Raw genomic sequence first — 23,624 nt, forward strand, 5'->3', positions numbered from 1 at the left:
AATTAGTAAAATGAACAAGAAAAAAAAAAAACAAAGAAAAAGGAAGAAAACAAAAGTATACAAAAAAGCAAGAACTTGACCTGGAAAAAGCTTTTAGAAAATTTAATAATTTTATAACATTATTTCAAAAATCATTATAATGATTATATATATAGTTTTTCCCTAGCTTTTTGCTTTTTCCCCAGATGTTTTTCCTTAACATATAAATGTTTTCTAAATCTAATTTCTAGCAATGTATGGAACATTTATTACCAAGTTGCATATTGCAAGGAATCACATCAATTTGCTCAGGGTGCAAAGGTTTAAATACTTGGGGGAAGCGTCTGAAAACAGCACACAAAAAAAGTGATTTTGCTCCAGGTTTCAAAGGGTTAAATAACTAATAAAGATTCGACAGATCGCTGTCACTCACTGTTCCTGCATTTGGGAAAGGCTTACTACAGAGATACATATTTACACACTCTTTAACTCGATTCATGGCCAAACATCTTCAGGATTTTATTTTAGGTGGTGAGAGACAGAGCCAGAGAGAGAATTCAGTGTTAGTAATTATCACAGCGGTGCTCAGCAAGGGATTCAGACTGCATCAATAGATGGAGAAGAAAAGTGATCTAAATGTAGGGGGTGGAGTGGAGAGATACATTAAAAGGTAGGCAGTGGTGTTAATACCTTTTTTGATTTATTACCATTTATCTGTTTGGAGGGTATAAGGAGAACTCCAGATATATTATATAAGCTATCAAATGAATAAATAATAGAACTGATTGGTGCAAAGCATGGGAGCACACACTCAGAGGCTGAGACTATGCATGCATGATGATGACACAAATATACAGAGGGGAAGACTGTGTTACACTGCTACAGGAAGGTGCTGAGGGGGAGAGGATGTGGAGGGAGAGAGGAGGTGAGAAAAAGATGAGGTGGGGTGAGAGGGGGACAAGGTGGGATAAGCAGGAGGGAAAGAGGAGAGAGGAAGCATGAATAATCCATCGGAGAATCACAACAGGATTAAGACAAGGTGGGAGCCAAAAATATCCCCGGCCAAGGCAGCTTGGCGCAATAACGCTGCAACGCAGCACAACACGACAGCAGCCACTCCTGCTGCCACTCTCCATCAGCTCAGGAAGTAAAATGTTGGGGGGATTATAAAAAGCCACTGTGATGTCGCTGTGGAGAGTAAAACTTCCAGAGTCGTGCAGTTTAAAGCCAAGACTCACACTTGCACATCGACTTTTTCTGCTGCCTGTAAGGCAAACAACTTTGGGTAAATATAACAGCAAATGTGGGGAAAAAATGGACACTTTCATTGGTCACAAAGGTTTTATGAATCTTAATAATTAAATTAATGTAAGTTCCTCCTTCCTAGAGTCTGACAAGGAAAAAAAGTCTATTTCAAAGGTAATTACTGATCTTTTAAAAGGAGCACTCCAGCAATTTAAAGAAGAATGAAACCCCCCTCTTTTGGCTTAAGTGCCTCTTCCCATGGATGTTGAAAAAAGTCTCCAATAATAGACAGGGCTGGGAGGGGGGCTAAGACACACAATCATGCTGACTCTTGATCCACAGCCCCTCCCTGCACCCTCACAGTCCAACACGATTTCACTCCTAACTTGCTCCAGCATGCCGTTATGGTGATGTCAATAAATACACATGGTGGAATAATGTCATGGTATTAGGCATATTTGGGAGTAGGCAAAGTAGCAAGGTTCAAGGGATCAGAGTTGCAATTAACTCTTCAGTGCCAAAGAATAATGTGCCATCACTGCAGGCTTCCCAAGGTAACTTACTAAGTATGGAACAATTTAAGGCCATCAGTGACAAATCACTGGAAGAAATTCTCCACCTGCTGCCTTTATGTTTTACCCACTAGCTTCCTTGAAACTGTTCTGAGCGATCTGGTAAAACAACTCACTCTCTAATCCGGCACTTTTCCAAATGCTTTGAAAACTGCAGTCATCAGGCCTCTCCTAAAGAAGAGCAGCCTGGATGCCACTGCACTGAAAAAAAATTCAGCTGATTTCAAACTTACCATTTTTCAGTAAAGTTATTGAAAAAGTTGTCCACCAGCAACTTAGCAACTTTTTAAAATTAAACAATTACTATGATAACATTCAGTCGGTTTCAACGGTTTTCAGTTCCATTAGAGCACTGAGACTGCACTCATGAAGGTAATAAATGACATCTACCTTAACACCGATTCCGGCAAAGTCTCTATTTTAGTGCTACTGGATGTAAGTGCTGCCTTTGATACAGTGGACCACACCATTTTATTAGAAAGACTAGAAAACTGGGTCGGACTCTCTGGCAGTGTCCTTAAATGGTTAAAGTCATATCTTCTTGACAGGAAGTACTTTGTCTCAATTGGAAACTGTAAGTCAGAGAAGATGACTATGACATGTGGGGTCCCACAGGGGTCCATTTTGGGACCCCTCTTGTTTAATCTCTATATGTTTCTATTAGGCCAGATTATGCAAAATAACAAAGTAGCCTACCACAATTATGCAGATGACACACAGATATACATATCACTTTCACCAGGTGATTATGAACCTGTAGAACGTCTGTGTCACTGTCCCGAGCAAATCAATGACTGGATGCATCAAAATTTTCTCCAACTCAATAGAGATAAGACCGACATCATTGTCTTTGGGCAAAAGAGAGAAAGGCAGAGTGTCCGCTCTCACCTTGAATCCCTCTCTCTCATAACCCAGAGTCAAGCATTAAACCTCGGGGTTATCCTGGACTCTGATTTAAATTTCTATCACCTTTCAGCATTTTGTTATCATGCAGCACAAACCTGGAATAACCTCCCAGATGAGGTTCAACAAGCCCAGACTCTGATCACTTAAGGTAAAGCTATTCATTTTTCACACTGCCTGCTCCACCTGCTGACCACCAACCTATTTCTAAATCATTTTAAATTACCTTTATCTTTGCACCTCTTGTCTGCACTTTTTTTTAATCATTAAGTAATGCATTTTGACTTGTATATCTTATATCTTTCTCTGTTATTGTAAATCTGTATCTTTTATTACGTTTTTATATTTTATTACTCTGTAAAGCACTTTGAATTGCACTGTGTATGAAATGTGCTTTACAAATAAAGCTGCCTTGCCTTGCCGTGCCTAGGCAACAAATTCAGGGATGGTTAGGTTAAGGCAAAAGAGGCACATGATAAAATGTAAAAAAAAAACACACACAATGTCATGGGAAGTAAACTCTGCACTCCCGTGTTAAAGTTGTTTTTAGGACCCATATACCTCCCGACCCATCAGCCCCACAAGCACACTCGCGCTCCTCATATTGCGTGGTTACTGGCAGCATTGTTACCTGATACTGTCCTGATGTGCGTGCGACCAGTTCTGTCCAGTTGCATTATCATCGCCGATCGCCAACGTACAGTAACAACGCTACTGGTTCTGTCTGACAGCATTTTCATCTGACGCCATCCAGCCGCAAACTGATTGGAAGGTGGCTTTTGGCGTCATGCTCATACGACAAAAGCACAGACAGATCAACGCTATGTAACGAATTGTAGTCGGTTGGTGAGGGGGTGGCTCGGTTTGTTTTGAAAGCAGGTTCCTGCTATCAGGACAAGCCAATAGCAAAATTAAATTGCAAAAGCAGGTTTCAACCTTTAGAGGGCAGTCACTGTGGATATTTATACTTAATATGTAAAATTTCAATACATTGCAATTAATGCCCAGAGTTGGAACTGAATTAACCAGCAACTTTACTAAATACCCATAATGCTTTTCAACTGAAAAATGGTTTGAGAGTTTAGTTACTATAAAACATGCAATGAAATATGGTAATTCTGAGGTAATTCTATTTTCTTTAGCAGAATAAATTGAAAATCATGACAAACTGAAAGTGGTCAGTAATCAGCATAGTGCAGAAACTGCCCTATCGAGACAGAGTGACTTTCCTCTAAAATAAGCAAATCTGCATCTGTCATAACAGACAGCTACCTTCCCTGTGCTCTAAGTTAAATAAGCAAAGGACATGAGCACATGAGCATTTCTCACTCTCCATTCACACGCCATCTCCCGACACCAGAAAACTTTCCATCATCCCTGCTGCTGGAACATTCTCAAATTCAAATGGTTTGTATCCTTTTTCTTTGTCTCTTCCTCCCTCTTAACACTTCTCTCATCCTCGCCTTCATTTCCTCTCACTCTTTTCCTCTCTTGTATTTCTCCTCATGTCACTTCAGTCAAATGAGGTTAAATCTTTCTGCTGCTTGGTAAGAGGCAGTGATTAGCAAAACAGTGTTCAAGCTCCGCCAACACCTGAAAAACAAGCTACACCGAGACCTAACTGGTAATTTCCTGTTCTTCTTTGAGGAATATACTTTAATGACATGTGTGCACATGTGTTTGTGTATGATACAAAGCCACGCAGAGCTGCACACTGGCCTAACAGCTGGGTGACATTAGCATTTACATCACATGGGGAACAGTGACTAGCAGTACTGAGAAGGGGATAACAATTCATTCCTTAGGAAAACGCCATGTGAATGTGAGTCACTACTTTTAAATGCACAGTTAAGTACAGCTACAGTTAGATAGATTAATTAGGCCATTTAATTGGACTAATGTGTTTGTCCCAGTATACAATCAGCAGGGAAGAATCCATTTATTGATGGAAGTATGTGGAACGCAACCAATGGTAGGTGAAGATATGCCTCCTTTCAGTTAGATGCTATTGGACCTTTTTCCAGTTGACCTATTATGTCACATAACAAACAAGATAGTTGTATGTCAAACTGTGAAAACATAGCTAACTTCTTAGCGCTGTACATTTTGTACATACTGTTCAACTTCTCCGTCTAAGATAGGCGTTGGGACTATGGAGCATGCACAGAACACATATGCATAAGAGAGTATATAAAACCAAAACTGTATTATAAAGGTGTGTTAGTCCGATTTTGAGAAAATCAAATTAGTACGATTTCAGTTGGACTAACATGTTTTTGTGTATTGTAAAAGTCAGTTTTTAGGCGGATTAACATAATAATTTAACCTTTTCTAACATCATGATTGTTGTCAGCTGAACAGTTGTGAGAATGGCATTCAGAAATAACAGCAATTTGAAGCTTAAATTCCACAGTATCATCACAATATCAGATCACAAGTTACCCTTCAAGTTAACACACTTCCACTCACCTACTCAAACAACAAACACACACAGCCAACAACATTTGTCACCATTGTCATCTCATCACAGTGTATTTTTACTGCACCTGGTTCTAACGACATACCTCACACTGACATCTCAGTCACAATGTAAGAAAGACACTTCAACTTAAAGCTCAACAAACATATATGATAATGTGTATAATATGAGGAGCACAGACTGATGGAGCTACCAGGTACTTGCAGCACTAAAAGAGAAATACCACTCAATTTAAGAAAGCATTCAATTGAGATACAGAGAGTCAGGGCAGTCATCATGATCAACCTCAAAACCAGAAGTTAAGCAATGTTTGGTAGAAAAAGAAAGTGATTCTGACTTGAATGATCTAAACTTCATTTTGAGAAGTACTGTAGGTTAACCAGCTGAAAATGTAGTTTTACCGGAATCCTCTCTACCTGGTAAATACTGCACATGATGTTCCTTGTCCCTTGTATGAACTCCTTACATGGTTGTTGTGAAAATATTTTCCATCCCAAAATGTCTCTTCTTAATGATCAAACAGCAGGATCTGCGCATATTTCAAAATTACTCCACAGAACATCTGGAGGAACCCTGACCTGAAGGCTTCCCTGTCCACAAAATTAACATTTACAACGAAACTATGAGACTTTGGGAAGTGGAAATGGCATAATCTCCCTCTTCCTGAAAAAGTTAAATACTTATAGAAACACAAATTAAGCTTACTCGGTTAATACGCTCAGAGGTTTTGCCTATACAATCTGCCTCCATGACCATAAATTGCCTAATTGTAGTTAATGTTAAGCAAACTTCTATATTACAGTAAAACGTTGCTGTATAACTGACATGACTGTTTACGAAAAGAAAAAGCAATTCCACATTCTTGCTGTTACTTATGATGATAGGAATTTATTGGGAATCAAAAACGCTCTTGCACAATTCAGTCCAATGGGGAAGGGGGGGTTTAGCCACCAAAACCCCTTTTGCTCTAGCATGGCCAGTAGCTTCTGATGGTTCATGGTAGCTAATGTTAGCAAACTTTATGGTGTTACGAGACATTACTGAGTCAGTTTGCTTACTTTGAAAGTCTTTACATTTCTTCTACTGTAACATTACATTGCAGCATTTAAAATAATCTGGTAGTTTGGCTAAAACTAAACATTCTTACTTTCTAGAATATCCTTTCAACCACATCTATTACCACTCATGTCTCAAATAACCTTGGTTAAAAAAATGTATGGTAACATTCTGCTAGCAAGAAAATGTCTTTCTTGCTTTGGTATGTCCAAAAGCTTCTGGTGGATACTCTTGCTAATATTGCAAACTTTGGACATACACTATAATGTCCCTTTAAAACTGATATTACTAAGTCAGATAATTTACTTTAGAGCTCTCCAATACCGGTGCTGCTTTTAGTTCACATTTTAGCATTTACCCTTATTCAATGAGAGCCACTTGTAGACAGGCAGCTGCTGTTAAGGAATAGTTACAAAGTCTTGCTTTAAAGAATGTTGTAGGACCTACATCTATTATAACACTGTAGCTGGTTTCACATAAAACTAGTCTGTAAAGCCAAACCTTTCACCTCAATTTTGCCCTGAGATTGGTGTAATGTAATGTAGGCTAGTAGCAGTACACGATGTACTACTTTCAAGGCTGAAAAATTTGCTTCCCACAGGCTATGACTCTAAACTAAAAGTTCCACCTGTTAACAACTGACAGTTAATAATATCTGACCTCATGGATTTTTATTGAGACATTACTTAGCAACTTTATGTTTTTGGAAAGCAATAATTTGTTGTGGCTATTTTGTGGTTTGAGGCTACTGAAGACTGTACTGGACTTCCCACAGGTCTACATAGCTTATGTAGGCTTTCCCTCTTAAACCGAGTGGTATGCCCTTTAAAGACACAGTATATAAGGCTCAGACTTTGGCAAACTGACCACAATCCTCAAAATACATAGAATAATAAGAGCAAACAAAGCTTAAATCAGGGGAGTTTTACAATACCATCAGTTACACAATGTTGTATGGGTAATAATATATAAATAGTAGCTAAATTGCTTTTTTTGTGACACAAACCTGTAGGTATTGACATATGTTGGTATTTCAAATGAATAATGAAGTAAACAAATGATTAAATAGGCCAAACATGCTGTAGATAGATAGGGGTGGTGGGTGGTTATCTTTAAGCAACAAAACTAAGTGTGGTTGATGTTATATAAATGTAAGAAATGTTGAGTCAACTCATATGACTAATGACTAAAGTGACTTTTGACTCACATAACTGATGACAAACGTAACAAAAATAATTCAACATTGACTTTTACTTTGAATCTGGATACAAAGATTGGTAAACATCTTGTGCTTGGTGTACCCATCCAACTCCCCTTCCTACATGCCCTGAGCAGATTTTCTCACTCTTATTACTATGCTCGTGGTTCTGATCATCTAATAGCGACATGGATGGGTTAACGATGGAGTTTGTTTAAAGCCTGGTGCATAACAAATATGTTACAGGGTACAATGTGCATCTGTATCTGATGCTAAACCACAGTCCAATAGGCTGTGTTGAATACCCTGGGAGTCACATCAGGCTGGCCTGTTTAACCAACAGCAATTGAACTCAAATTACTCAGATTACTAAAATAACCTCACTTTGTTTTGAACTTGTCTACACAATGTAAAAACTCTATGACAAATGTTGAACTAGGTGCCATTAAATAACAGGCTTGATGAAAACTTGAGCCTATTTTTATTTGCTTAGTTGGTTGACATACAAGATAGATGAGTTGCAATAAAACAGCAATTTGTCCTCTGAGGCTGTGGTTGCAATGCAGATTATTCAGCAAGCGAAGTGGTGATTGCATAATTGTATTGCCTTGTATTGTGGAAATATTGTGCTGTCCCTGGTTGTACAAACTGAATATGTGCTGGTGCATGGTCAAAGAACTCCATGAGACTTACAGTACACCCAACTATCCAAACATTGACTTTCAAAATACCACAAAATATTTGAACATATTTTTTTTTTTCTATTTTAATCCTGTTCTCGCTTTTTAGTGATTAGGCATTCATTAGATTAGTGAATAATAGTTTCTCAGGCAACCTCACTTAACTTCCCATCTGAAATGTTTTAGCTGTAATGTCACAGTATCACATACATTTAGTTTGGTATCCCAGTAGAGGTCAAACACACTATATAGCAGACGCTTACAGAATGGATCCATGAAACTGATGTTTAACATTAGAAAATGTGCAACACTTGAAGAACTGTAGTCACTATTTTCTGTTTTTGAAAAGAAATGCTGCATTCATGGATGATGATGGTAAAGTTAGTAAATAAATGTGAACCAAATAATCTATTTTTAATACAAATGTGTGAGAGTCAAACTATATATGTACACAGAAACATGTATAAGATGTAAAAACGAAATACAAAGCTTAGCTTTTTGGAGCAAACAGCATGTCAACTTCAATAGTAGTAATTCTAATACCTCATTAAATTTTGTAATAAAGCATACCAGGCCAAATAAATGTTTTAAAGAATAAGGCTGCCAATGTTTTGTATCAATGAATCCCGTGAAAAGACCAAAAACATTAATACATTGATCCTATGTATCAAAGTCTGATATCTAATATGTATTTTTATATATTTTGCTGTCCCAAATTCTTAATATACATCTGAAAATAAGCAAACAAATACATCTGCTTGTTTAAGTAACATTAGTTGACTACTTAAGTGATGGGAACAAAGCCTATCTGCAGAGGGCCACAGAAATGGTAGCTTAAGCCAAGAAGTATTGAGAGATGGACAAACGCATTGTCGTTTGTAGTCTTTTCAGAGGATTTGTTGACAATAGGAAAATATGTTGAATAATGTCAAGTTTATACTTTAAGCTGGGTTTCTGTAAAAAGAGGATTAAAGACATTATAAAGATGTGTTTTAAATATATCATATTACATGCTGTTTTAAGTACCCACTGGTAAAATCCAATGTGTTTTCTTAGGAGAATACATTCAGTTAACTTCTAGTGATGCTATTTAAATACACAGATGCCGAATCAGATGGCATTTAGCACTGGGAATGATGCTAAGTGTAAAAAAGTTGAAAAGTGGTGAATGTGGCTACATAACAGCAGCAGCTTTCTAGGCAGTAATGACAGGTTGTCTAAGTGGAGACCAAGTATATTTAGGAATGGTGACCCAGAGGAGTAAACACTAATGCTAAATATTGAAATCCTTGCTGCTAAGCTTCAGCTGCAGTATAGCAAACTGTAATAGTTTTCAGACATAAATTCAGACATAAATTGGAGGTTCCTATATTCTGTAAATTTCTACCATACATTTTTGTTCAAAGTGATTATTACAAAGCCCAATAGACTGACCTGTTGTTCAAAAATGGGCTGCTGAGAAATGAACAATTTCCTTATATGTGAGAGCCAAGCAGAGAATAGGAGTCAAGACACACAAACAAACAATAAAATGATGGCCACAGTTTCCCATATAAAAACGTGAATCATCGACAAACATTGACACTGAAGTGTGCAAGGAATAAGATCTAGTATACTGGTAACATTCCACTGTTTATTACTGGCCTACTGTGTTAAACTTTTTTTTCCCTTTTTGTTCTTTTTTTTAAGAAAATTCTGTTGTTAAAAATCTTTCTATAGTATATTTTTTCTTAAAAAATATAGAAAAGAGAAATTTACAGTTATTTTACACACGAAATATCCTCTGGCTTTTGTTTTGGAACAGATTCTCATGTCTCGCAGACTCATTTTGTTCTTTTGCAGCACATGGTGTTACAGAATATGCATCGAAACAACAAACATAAGTCACTACAGCGTAGCAAGAAAATAAAAATACGCAGACTTCATACAGAAAAAATAAATACATGCATACATACAATACAGTGCCATGCAAACACAGTTCATTTTGGGAAGTAAATTATTTAAGATTTGCATTTCTTTCCCGTGTTTCAAACATTTCATGCCTTCTTGCTATACAAACATGACATGGCTTTTACATAATGTGACATTCACTGCAGCTCCTGCAGGAAGTAGCGAGCCAAAAACTCCTCAGTTCTAAGTAGGGCAATGTTTGGTTGATAAAAGTTATCAGGTTCTTATCATTGACTATTCAGCACTTAATATTATTTCCTAGCTCTTCAAAAGCAGGAAATGTGGTTAAGTATGACAGGTGCCCTTTGCATCTTAGTATTCACTGATGTTAATTTATACAAGAAGTGGGTTTAATAGAATTTTTGATAACTAGTGATTTGCTACTTGATACTAAATGTTCTTCCTTCACGCACTCCTTCATCAAACACGTATTTCTCACCGACATTTGGTCCTATATGAACATTCAAATCTGCCCCAGCTGCCTGTTTAGCTGTCCTCTTAGTGAAACTCTGTGTCCTCTTTGAGACGCGTTCACTCTCTCAGTGGCATCACAGAGAAACAAGACAGCAGTGTCCCTTCAATGACAGCCCTTTAAGAACCAGCCAATCCCCGAAGAAGTTATTGACTGGTCCGCAATCAGCCACATCTGCTCACATATGGGGCCTCTCTATCACATGCCACCAGCTCAAATCTGCCTGCAAGAGGTCAGCGTGAGATTGGTATCTCTGGGAGCTGCTGACCTTGTTTCGGGACTGCAACAGAGATTCATATCAGGCCTTGGCACATGTAGATAATACTGTTTACCTTCTGGAGAGACAGCAGCCATTTTAGACTTATAAGACTAAAAACTGAGGAAGGGTATTTGTGGAGTACATCATCACTATTCTTTGATGGAATGTCATTTGAAGTATTGGGGCAAAATATACTCATTTACGGCGTAGACAAAACCAGCTGCAGGCCTTCGTGTTTGCAATGTTCCCAATAGAGAAGCCGAAGTGTTGACGTCACTTCCAGGCTGGATCCTTCTCCATTAGCTCAATGGAATCTCTCATTGAGGGTGTTTTTAATGAGTCTTTCTGACACAAATAAATATGTTCTTATAGTTTATTGTCCATATTCTGATATCTTTTGTAGTACTTACTATTAGCATTCAAGCCCTTTGTAATCATAAATACTTAAAAAACATTTTTCTAGCATGGCCTTGCATATAATGTAACCATCATATCCACTCTCTCAAGCTGTTGATCTAAATCTTAGATGGTCTTAGGCTTGGGGGAATGGTGTTAGCCCAGCATTTTTTGGTCATGTGATAACATGCTAAAAAACACATCTTGATAAATTATTACCTCAAGAAGTTTGCTTATCTACTTACTCATCCGGCAGATATAGAGTAACATTAGCAATAATTTCTGGTTGTCTGACCAATGGAAATCTAGTACTCACTAGTCTTTAAGCTCTGATTAGGTTACCATCAACTTCTGAGGGACATATGTTACTGTTACTGCACATATGCTTTTCTATGTCCACTAATTTTATCTGTCTGCGGTTTGTTGCTTGAAAGGTGCAAAGGACAGAGCCAGACTGATACTGAATGTTTGGGCCGATGCCAATATTCGGGAGTAAAACATTTCGGTATTGATATATATTAGCCGATATTTTATATATAAAATAGCCAATGCAATTATCCCTTCGATATGGATATCAAATTCTTGTAACATAGATATGTAATGGAGGAGGGATATTTTGCACTGTTTTATCAAACTTTATTGAAAATGAAATCAGTGCACTGAAATAGTAAAGTTTATTCAGAATTTGGTATTTCTAAATTACTCTTAACATGTTTTTCTACATTATGTCCTGTCAAAAATTAACTTTTCATATTTTGTGTTTTGGACAACACAGAAGTCGATACGATATATCTTTGATGGGCCAATATCGGACAAAAAATCGGCTGGCTGAAATATCGACTGGGCTCCAGCAAAGAGTGGGTATATGAAGGCTTTTTTACAGGAAAAAAAGTCGCCTGCTTCCAGAAAAAAAAGTTTAAAGGGAGTAATGAAAAATTAAGTTGCTGGCTGAAGAATAATGGGCTAAAAATTGCAAAAAAAAAATCTCTGCAGAGCTCAAGTGATAATTCTCTTTGACTATGTCACTACAATCGACCACTTTCACATTACACTTTCTTTTGATTCATTGTCAACATTAAAATATTGGTTAGAACAGCTTTAAATGCTGGTAAAAATAAAAATATGAATGAATGAATTTTTCAAATTGAACTCTTGAGCAGGGTAACGTTGTAGGGCTGGATTTAAAGAAATGTGTTATATAACAAAACTCAATGATTTTAAATGAGCTTTTCTCACTTCTGGAACAAAACCCAGAAGCTGTAGTTTTTACTTCCGCTCTCCATCAGTTTTTCACACTATTTATGACACAGTGTACTTAACAAAAAGTGCCTCGCTGCTTAATTTAAAGCCTGCTTCATAAATCTGAACAACATTAAATAGCAGTCCTTTAAATAAGCTTGAATAACTCATGACTCATGGTTGATTCCTATGAAAGTTCAAACTTACTGAGACTTTTTGCTGTTATAGTAATCTGTCAAGCAGTTCTGTACACTATTTGGCACCGCTGCTAGTTTTGAATTGCATTCAGACCTCCCAACTGCCAGTGCCTTGCTCGTAAGCTTTTGTATGTGGATCACAGAGACATTCATACTCTTACAGAAACTTTCCATTGTTATCAACCCGCTAGAAAAGTTTGATATTTCAAGCCTTGGAAACATCCGTCAATTTTGGTTTTCACCAGTCTGGTGCAAAAGCGGTTTAGGATTTACTTAAGTCATACTCAGGCTTACTGCCTTTTTTAAATACTGCTGCACGACAGTCATGTATCACTTTGTCTTCGTATGCTGCAGCCCATGGCAGTTTTTTCTGCCATTGCCTTCAACCTTATACAACCACTGAAATAAAGCAGAAATATTTGTCTCCTGCTGATATAAGCCTCGACAGTTCTATTCACACAATGCAATGTGCAAGATAATTCTTCATAATGGACACAGTGTATGCCATCTGCCCAGTTCAGCTGTTGAGCTGTTTTAAATGTCACAGAAAAGCATGCAGTGTGCTTTCCAAAGTTTCTCTCTTTCAACAGAATTAGGTATCGCTTCTTTTTGCTGCTATCAAAGTGTGAGTGGTAAGGTGTGTGCTGTCGGCATTGTTTCATTTGCACACTTTTGTTTGATCACACAAACCACTTTCACCGACTTGTCTGAGTGTCCTTGGCTTAACAGACTGCTAGGTTCCTCACTCAGTTCTTCTGAGAAAAGGGCTGCACAGGATGAACATAAAATTGCTATTATTTAGATTGACTAACATACTGTTTGTTTAGAATTTACTTACAGATTTAGCAAGCATATGTTCTGGTAACTAACTTGTTTTTATATACCAAATAGTTGGGAAAGTACTTTGGAACCATGAGCATGTTGCAGTTTGTGCAAATGAGATACACTGTCCAGACTGAAGGACTGGATGACTAACCAGTGGGGCTGCGCTCTACTCTGGCCGGCTTAGCCACTAATGGTTAAGAGTGACCAGTTCGCACTCCTCAAGGGACACCACAGACTCCCCTGCACCTCAAGAAGCACCTCACCATTGGAGAATACCTCAAATCCACCAGATACCCACTGATACTCACTGCTAAAATATCAAACTACTCAGACGTTTGTCACATGATCAGGATTTTCCCTGACTTCGATGCACTCTATCTCCTCCCTTTCTCTTTCCCTCTCCCTCTCCCGCTCCCTTTCCCTCTCCCGCTCTTTACGCTTGGCCCGTTTCTTTTTCTTGTGTCTCTTTTTAGACGGCGGGAAGAAGGTCAGGAAGACGGGCAGGATGACAAAGCAGTGCAGCACGGTGCAGCCCGCCGTGAGCAGGGAGCACTTGAACAGTGTGTAGGTCAGATTGGAAGGCACAAACACCAGGGGCATGATCCCGATCACAAAGCAGGATGTGTTCTGCAGGATGGCTGCCCCGTGCTCCTCCAGTGCCAACTTGATGCACTGCGTCCTAGTGTGCTCGGTGGCCAGCACAAAAGTGTACAGGTGTGGTGCACAGTGATCCATGGCGAAGTTGAGGGTATAAATAAGGCACAGGATTGAGATGCTGTCCATGCCAACGTTCCAGAGGGTCATCAAACCCAGGACGCCCAGCTCCACGGATGTTACCGTCAGGATGAGCCAGAAGTTCCCCAAAGGGTTGATGACCAGGAAGAAAGTGAGGATGAGGATTGTGAGTACGCTGAAGCCTGAGGTCAGGATGGGCGAGATGACAGAGGAGCTGTAGCGGTCCATGAACACAAACGTAGGATTGAATGCGATGAACTTGATACTGTTAATCAGCATCAACGGACGAAGCTTTTCCAGAAGCTCCACCACTTCTTCGCGCTTCTTCTCCGTTGTCCGTGCCACTAAGTACATCCGCGAGGCGATGATGTCGTACTCATCAGTCTCGCGGTTTTTGGAGAATATGATGTCCTCAGTGAAGTGCTGGTACTCCGGGCTGCGCAGAAAGGAGCCCTCGAGGATGGTGATGAAGTCGCTTTTGGTTGACGCACTCACATTCACCACCCGCAGGTAGTGGAAAAAGTTGTCCATCCAGGAAATCTTGTTGAAGCCATGACTCAGAGTCTTCAGGTGCTCCTGCACTGTGGAGTTCCAGTACTCAATTGGCTCGTAAATGTAAAATCCGATCACAGGACTGTAGTTACTGAAGTACTTCTGCTGGGTCAGAGCATATGAAACACTTGGAGAGTTACTAGCCAGCAGGTTCACAATATTTGATCCATCACTGATCTGTAAACATCCCATGAACGAGAAAGAGGCATAGATGAGATACAGAATAACCACAAAGGGCTTGACATAAGTATTGGTAATCCATTCTGTGTAGTGCTCACGCAGGAAATGCTGGATGAAGTGATTCTGGTAGGGGACACTGTCATGGTGCGTGGACAAGTCATGGCCGTCACTCATCATGGTTTTAAACCATGTGGGCTGGCGGTCCAGGTACTCCACTGAAGGGATTTTACAACAGAAAACACTGTGGTAGCGGTTCTGCTCCAGCTGTCCAGCGAACACCAGGCAGGAGCCATAGAAAGAGAAAACGTAGAAGTAGTTGACCAAGATGGCAACGCACATGCTCTGGCAGAAAATTTTCACCGACTCGATGTTTGTAAAAGGGCTAGCTCCCATGCCAAAAGTGATGATGTAGAGCGAGCTGGTCATGGTGTAGCACACCATTACATCTGCAAAAGCATCCGCCACGCGCTCCTTGAATGGAAGATTCTCTCGTGTTCTCCTCCAGCCTGCCAGTAGCTCAAACACACCTTTGGTTCCATGACCTGGAAAAGACGACAGAGAACTCAATTAGAATTCTGTTTGAACCAATGTGTTAGCACTGCAAACACCAAAAATGACATGCTTTGAGAAATTGTTCTATTTGCATGATATAATCATCTCTAAGAAGTGAAATGGTCCATGTCTCAGAGGGATTTCAGAGGCAACATTTTGTTGTATCACTGAGTGATAACGGAGTATGAGAGTACTCCAGATTCCTAAAATCCAGTGGTTGTGATAGAACCGAACTGCTGCTCCATGTCAGAACTGCATAAAACATAATTTTATCAAGCAGCATCAAGATGAGTGTAAAAAAAAAAAAAAAAAAGATTTTGTCTGCAAATAAGCGTGAAAGGGGATTTTGATTTTCTTCAAATTTGGATCTCATGGATAAACTTTTGTGTGCTGTACTTGAACCTTTAGACCCTAGGCTAAAATGGTTTGGATTTCTTTTGAAAACATGGCTAAAAAGGCAATGAGGAACTTGGCAAGAGATCACCACAAATCACAAGAAATTAGAAAAGGCTGACAAGAACATGACCTTAAGTTAGTTCAAAAACAAAAAAAGAGACAGAAAATTATAAGAGAAACATAAAAAATAAGAATTATAAAAAAGAGAAAATGTCTAGAAAAAATATGTATAAACACATTGTGTATAGGTACATACACACACAAATGCACATTTAAATATATATAATAGGGCTGGGCAAGTTAACGGGTTATTATCGCGTTAACTCATTAATTAATTTATGCCAACAATTATTTTATCACGCATTAACGCAGTTTTTATTATTTCTTTTACTATTGTAAATGTCTGTTGCTCACTGCCAACAAACAAAATGCCAACAAATGCCATAGCGAAGTGGATAGCTACAGACCGCATACTGATTAATGTTGTGGAAGACGTCGGTCTGAGAAACGTTCTCAGAATTGCAACAAATGACGGCAGCTATGAGATTGCCTCAAGACGCACCATCTCAAGAAGAGTACACGAGTTGTATGAATAGGAGAGGACTGAAAAAGCGACAACTTTACAGCGTACACCCTCTGTTGCTCTCACTGGGGACTACTGGACATCACTGGGTAACAATAATTACCTTGGAGTTACAGTTGATGAACAGTGGGAACTGCATTCACATGCCCTGACAGTAATGAAAACAGAGGAAAGATATTTTGCTGAAACGTGCATGCGACACTTCATTCAAAGTGCACAGCTCTGGAATGTGTCAAATAAAGCCACCACACTCAGCACAGATAGTGCAAGAAACATGATCACTGCTGCGAGACATCTGCCTTTTGAACATGTTCCCCGCTTCTTTCTGTCACAGTATCTCTGCATAACACTGCGTTTGACAATGTCCTGGTCAAGTGCAGAAAAGTTGTGGGGCACTTTAAACACAGTCCAGCAAATGCTGCAGAATTAGAGCAACAACAAGTTGAACATGGACAAAAGAAGGAGTCGCTTGTGCAAGACATTCCAACCAGATGGAAGTCAACTCTGGGCATGATAAAAAGCATCTGCAGAAACAAACAGCCACTGAGGGATGTCCTCACCACAGACACCAAGATGGCCATGCCAACTACAGCTGAAATGGACAAACTGCAGAGGTTGGAAATGCTGCTGGAGCCTTGCAGGTATATTTTACATCATATTTCTCACTATCCTGTCTGAGTGCATGTAAGAGAGAAATAGTGTGTTTATATGTGTGTGTAAATATGTAAATGCAGCTTGATTATGTAGAGGATTTTTTTTGTGTATAAGTGAATGCAATTTATTTTGACTGAAGTGGAGCAGGTATGTGACTGAACTTTTAGGAGGAGAAAAGTATGTCTCGTGCTCTGTGGCTCTGCCTGCTTTTTGCCATCTCTCTAGGGTGATGGAGAGCTCAGATGATGACCCTGCCTACGTGGCCAAGTTCAAGTTTACATTCAGAAAAGACCTGGAGACACGCAAGGAAAATGCCAACAATGCATATCTGAAGATTGCGACTAAGGACCTCAAGTGTATATCCAGAGCTGAGAGGAGTGAGGTGTGGGCCTCAGTCACAAACATCAGAGCCACCAAAGAAAAAGTTAACCCTATTGGCTGCTTCATCTGAGTCTGATTCTGAACAGGAAGAAGACTTAACCCATCAGTTCAGAGTCCTGTCCATTAGAGTGGTGGTCCAAACATGCAGGCTCACACAGCAGGCTGGCCCCCTATGCACAGAAGTACTTAGCCACACCTGCAACCCAGTGAACGGTTGTTTTCTCTTGCTGGTCATATTGAACAGAAGAAAAGAGCTTCGTTATCATCCGAAAATGTAAATAATATTGTATGTCTTAGCAACTGGCTTAGTGCAGAGGAGTAAAAACGTCAAGTTCTAGGAATTGACAAAGTGCACTGAAAAGGTTTTCTGGTTCTTTTTTGACTGAGATTCTCCAAAGGAAATACAGGATAAACATGGACTTTACAGACTACTCCCCTGCACAGTAAATCCCAGTTGTGAGCTTTTTTTTGTGTTTCACCTCACTCGTCAACAGGGACATTTGGTAAAGAACATAGATGTTTTATGCTGCTCCCTGATAAAAGAAAAATGATTTTTCTGCTGTTACCTCAGACATTGCCTTTTTTAAATGTTATGATTGTGGCTCAGGAATTTGTGTCAGTTTTTTTTTATATAACAAACAGGATAACATTAATGCCCCGGCAGTGGCAATAAGCTTTAGTTTTGTTTTTGCTTTGATTACATTGTTTAAGTTGAGATTTATACTAAATATTATATTGAACTGCTACTGGATAAAAAAAATCCTGATGTTAAAAATGTTTTCACAACAAATGGCACTTTCATTCATATGGCAGTACATTTAAAATAAAAGTGCGTTATACACATCTTTCGAATTCATTATTGGATTTTGCATATAAAAATGCGATTAATGGTGATTAATTGCAGGAAACTCATGTGATTAATCACGATTAAAACTTTTAATCCTTGCCCAGGCCTAATATATATATATATATATATATATACTATATTTATATATGAGGTCATTTCCTTGATTGTGTTGATTTTGTTTCCCTATTGTAAGTTTTCACTAATTTCTTGCTAAATTTGGGTAGTTTCTTCTTTAGTTATTCATTGCCGTCTTTGCATGTTGTGATAGAAATCAAGACAGTTTATTCAGCTTTTAAATGGTTAACATCATTTCGTTCTCTGGTAGCTTAATTGTTAAGGCACATACCAAATATATGCAAAGGTATTGTGTGTAATATAGGTGCAAAGTGGGAGCAGTTATTTCAGACGTCGAGGGCTCAAATAGAAGTCACAATTACATTTTGTAATGTTTGTTGACGTAGGTGGAGCAGTTCCAATCCCTGGATAGGATCCTGTGAAATTATCCCTTCATTAAACAACTACATTGAAACAAACATATTTTAGTAAGAAGAACAAGCTTTCCAAGGTGCATTTCAGTAAGAGGCATCCATTCACAAAACTTTATATCTGTTAGAGCCCAACAACCTCCTCAAATGAGGAATGCAGGTTAATATTGGCATCTGCAGATAACAGATTAGAGATTAAGAGTGACAACATTGGCCCGACATGAACTTTTCTGCAGATATGACAGGCCAACAAGATGACGCGTTAATTATGGAACTTTACTCAGTTGAAATAGTTCAAATTTGCCCTCGTTTTGACTGTTTTCAGGATTGTGTCATGCAGACAATAATCCAAGCCTGTTTAAGTGGGGGGAGTTTTACAATTTGTTTTAAATTTGTTACAAATAAATTAGTTTCTAGGATTTTAGGACATTTTTGATATTTTAGGACATTTCTAGGATTTTGCAACTTTTATAGAATTTTAGGAACATTCTAGAACACATTTGTTGGATTTCAGGACAATTTCAGGATTGTAGGACTTTTCTAGCATTTTAGGATATTTCTAGGATTTTAGGACATCAGGGTTTTAGTTAGGCTAAGTCAGAGGGTGTGGGGGATCCTCTGCTGGCACTTTTTTGATAAACAAGCTCTATTTTGATGCTGTTTTATGCATTCTGGCACCCTTTGTATACTAAAAGTACATAAACAAGTTCGACTGTGACTCATTGCATTTTTTATTGTGAATTAGAAAAGGGTTCGGGGCCCTGATTTGGCCTGCAGTCCATAAATTGAGCATCACTGCCCTGCAGGCTGCAATGTCCAGTGCACTTAAATACAAAAGTAACAAAGAGAATAAACAATGTTTTTAGGATTTGCTTAATGTTTAAACTGTGATACGACAGATTGAAGCTATAATTAAAATTTGAGCACCTTGGCTTGATCCTTTTAGTAGACATATGAGTTTTCCTTTTCTCTTCGTATCTGAGATACTGCAGAATTGTGCACAGTCCTCTCTACCATGCATCAGTAAGCAACATCCAAATCTGTCTGCAGCAGGCCCATTCATGTGAGTCAAATCTGTGGGATTTTCACCAGTTGAAAATATAGACATGAATACACAACGTTCAAAGCTGTGCTCCATCGTGCAAAATCTCCCACACAGGCACACCCAACCACCCACGCGCACTCTTTATTTATTTGTAAAACGCTGGAGCTGCATTTGTGGTGGAGGTGTGTGTGTGTGGTGGTGGTGGTGGGGGGGTTGTTAGGCTGTGCTATAAATTTCTGAAGACTCATATCAATTGAATGTTCCTCCACCATGTCAATATTTCAGTACAAGTCAACACCGAATTTGGCCGATGTCTGCATCAGCAAGTATTCTTTTTAAATCTAGCAGGTGGATAGGGGAGTGAGGGGGATTATTACCCTTGACAGCACTGTAAATTCTCACAGGCAGAAACAGTTAAAAAAAAAGAGGCTTATTAACTATAAAGGATGAGGCCTTTGTAATGAGTTGGCTACATGGCTTTTTTTGCTTTTAGTTTTATTAAGCTGTGCTGCAAGTCAATTAGTTAGTGTCATCTGGTTAAGTGTGAGGCCAGAGAGAATTCTGACACAACAGTTACACCAGGGGCATCCGCATACCTTCACCAGGTACCAAATAGGATGTTAAGCTATGTGTCATTTTTGGGGACATGATTTGGAAAAGCTCCGGGATTCATTACATTGATTGATAGCTGCAGGAGGATGTGGGTCATAACAATGAGCCCATCTGGTGTGAAGTGTCCATGGTTAGTATTATTATTATTAACACCACTGAAGAGGACTTCTCACAAAGATGCTTTTACTGATGCATTTGGATGCGTTAATTCATTTCAATTACAACATCTTGTATTGGCAGCAGCATGAATAAGAGGTCCTTTGATAAATATTAAAACATGATCAGTGATGCTTTCTGTTTGGGCTGCAGCTTTTAATGTTCACTATCAGACAAAAAAGACAGGGAGACAGAGAGAGAGTACTAAAGGCCAATATATTAAATCTGCAATGATACCAAAAGGAGATAGCCTGGCAATGAATTTTCTGCAAATCAAACATTTGGTTGTTTCAGCAATACGTGTGCTCACAGAGACCACTTTTGGAGGTGAGCTGTTTCAATAATTTAACTCTTTGAAACCTGCAGTGACATTACTATGCTTGGGAAACAAGGCAGTGAGCAATTTGGCAAGAAATGATCCACAAATCTCAAGAAATTAGTAGATTTAAACTATTCTTTTTTAAAAAGCTAGGGAAAGACTGTCTCAGGGGAAAAAAGAAAAACATTATTGTTACAACTGGTGAACCAGGAGGAAATGGACTCAAACTCACGACTCAGAAGACAGTTCTGGTAAGTAAAAAGTCTTTACTGGATGAAACAGCTTTGGTACACACAGGATGATCAATTGAGGCAAAAGTATCCAAAATGAGCAAGGCAGAGGCAAAGTCAAAAAACAGGCGAAGTCCAAAAAACCAACAAAGAGACACAAGGGAAACAAAAGGCTGGAACGTCGACACACAGGGAGGCTAAGACGAACTGGCACCAAGAGGTAACAAGACACACACTAAATACTGTGGTGAGGGGAAGGATAACAAGGCACAGGTGAGCCTAATCAGGGCGGGACAGACAATCAGACACAGGTGAAGCCATCAAAAGGGAGGGAAAACACACAGGGGCAGGACGTGAAGTGATCTGAAATGAGAGATGTGAGTTTCAAAGTAAAACAGGAAACAACATGAATGAATGAAAACAACCTAAGAAACCTGAGCTGTGACAATTATAATTAGCATGATATTTAAAGTGATCTTACCTAATAATTTTAAAGCACTATTTCTAAGTCTTCTTTGCCTTTTTTGCTTTTTTTTTTTACCCTTTTCATTTCTTCTGTTTTGTTGACTTGACTAATTTTCAAGTAATTGTCTTGTACTTTTTATTTTGTGCTAACTTTTGGGTCATTGTTGTCTGTTTTTAATATAATTTCTATTTTTTACATTATGTGATTATAGCCTATGCGAAGAAGTAGCAACCACATATTATTTCTAATATTAATGAATCTGCAGATCGTGTGATTGGTCTACAAACAGACACACACACGGTCTAAATTGCTATAGTACCAACAGTGGACCATCACTCTGCAAAACCAAATGTGGACCTCTCCTGCTTGTCATTTTAAAAGAACAAAAAAAAGAATAGAAAATTCTTTCCCCATAATATTATTGCAAGTGTACTTAATAAAACTTTTTAAAGAAATTGAGAAGAGACTGGCAGCCTTAAGCCACGGCTACGTATCAAAGAGGTGACCTTCACATACTGTGCATGCACACACACACACACACACACGGAAAACCCTTTCACACACAAATTTCTGCAGCTGCAACTATAAAAAATAAAGGTAGAACTGCTGACTCATGAACATATTTACAGTTTCCATACTGATGTAATGTGAGTACATCTTATTGCTAGTCAGAAGGGCTACCTGAACATTTTATCATTACTTAAATCTTCATACTGTCTGTCAGATATAAGATCATGAACATCTGCAAGCATATGGCATGCGAATGCTAAGTATGATTTGTAGTAGAGAATATAATATCCTCCAACAGTCTCGATTCAAGAAGCACTGAGACTATAGTGTTGGGACTGTGTTTTGATCAAGTCTGCTTTCTAGTAAGAGCAGAACTCTTTTTATCAATGAGATTTTACACCTGTCTCACCTCTCTGTGAAACTTCCTCAGTCTTTGAAAGCTCTGTGCTCAACAGTGAGAAGAATCCCAAATAGGATGGATGACAGAGAGCTGAAAAAGTGCAAGCAAAGATCAAAAACAGCAACGCGGTCACTGGGGTGATATATGTATTTACACCCGTGTCAAACTAAGAAAGACGCTCCAGTGGGCAACATGTCTGAATTCAGCAGTGAAAAACAGCAAGGATAGCACTCTGCATCTCTTCATGTGTAGTGGCTATGAAAGTGCTGCTTTCTCACATTTTTCTCTTAATCTCTAAGGATATTTGACGAAATGACTCAATGCTAACAAAGGATTAAAAAAATACAAATATCTGGAGAATCATTTTTTTGAGAAATATGTCTGCTCGTGCCTACTAAGAATATGACAACTAGGAGTTTAAATGTTCCCCTCTCCTGTATGTATTCTTTGGCTGGTAGCTCTCTGTTTTTGAGGGGAAGACAGTTTCCAACATGCTCCACAGATAAATCAGAGAACTGAAGTACGAAAAAATGGAAAGGCTGGGAAATTTTAGTTGCAGATTGAATATCTGAGTTCTTTGTGATTTGAACTCTGAGCAAGCAACAGAAACTTTTGTCTTACTGATTTGTGCTTGACTCTGCTGCTAGGTATGATTCTTTTAAGAGATGTGATTGGTGTTCACAAGGTTTCCAGGGACCCTCAAATTGCACGAATCAAAATTGGTAATGTAAAATATGCCGAATGGAAACGTCAATTTTCGAAAGAAACACTCATTTATTGCAAAAATATTTTAGCACTCACATAAGGTGGCGCTTCAGGTGATTCGAAAAAGGCATATTTGGCAAAACTGCAATGGAAGCACTTTTTTCACTTTAGGGTGGGGTAGGATAGGATTCACTTTATTAATCGCCAAGGGGGAAACTGGTCTTCCACCATAGACATAAAATAAAAATAAAAAAACACATGCAGCGTTTGTGAGATCACATGATGCTATGGCTATGTGTTTGTCGGTAGGAAATGGCTCCCTGGGCATGATGCAGCAAGCGCTACAAGAGATGTTATTGCATCACA

At 38.7% G+C, this 23,624-nt stretch overlaps 1 protein-coding gene across 1 annotated transcript in view; it reads right to left on the reverse strand.

The window, feature by feature from the left end:
• Positions 1–317: 317 nt before the first annotated feature.
• Positions 318–23,624, reverse strand: part of ptchd4 (patched domain containing 4) — a 77,207-nt gene continuing 53,900 nt past the window's right edge. The window contains exon 3 of the mRNA XM_042503864.2: positions 318–15,459. Within this exon, the coding sequence (XP_042359798.1) occupies positions 13,778–15,459 (1,682 nt within the window). The 3' untranslated portion in view covers positions 318–13,777. The remainder of the gene's footprint in view (positions 15,460–23,624) is intronic.

The sequence above is a fragment of the Plectropomus leopardus genome, chromosome 16 (assembly GCF_026936395.1).
Source record: "Plectropomus leopardus strain MGB_pleo_1.0 chromosome 16, ASM2693639v1, whole genome shotgun sequence".
Taxonomy (NCBI): Eukaryota; Metazoa; Chordata; class Actinopteri; order Perciformes; family Serranidae; genus Plectropomus; species Plectropomus leopardus.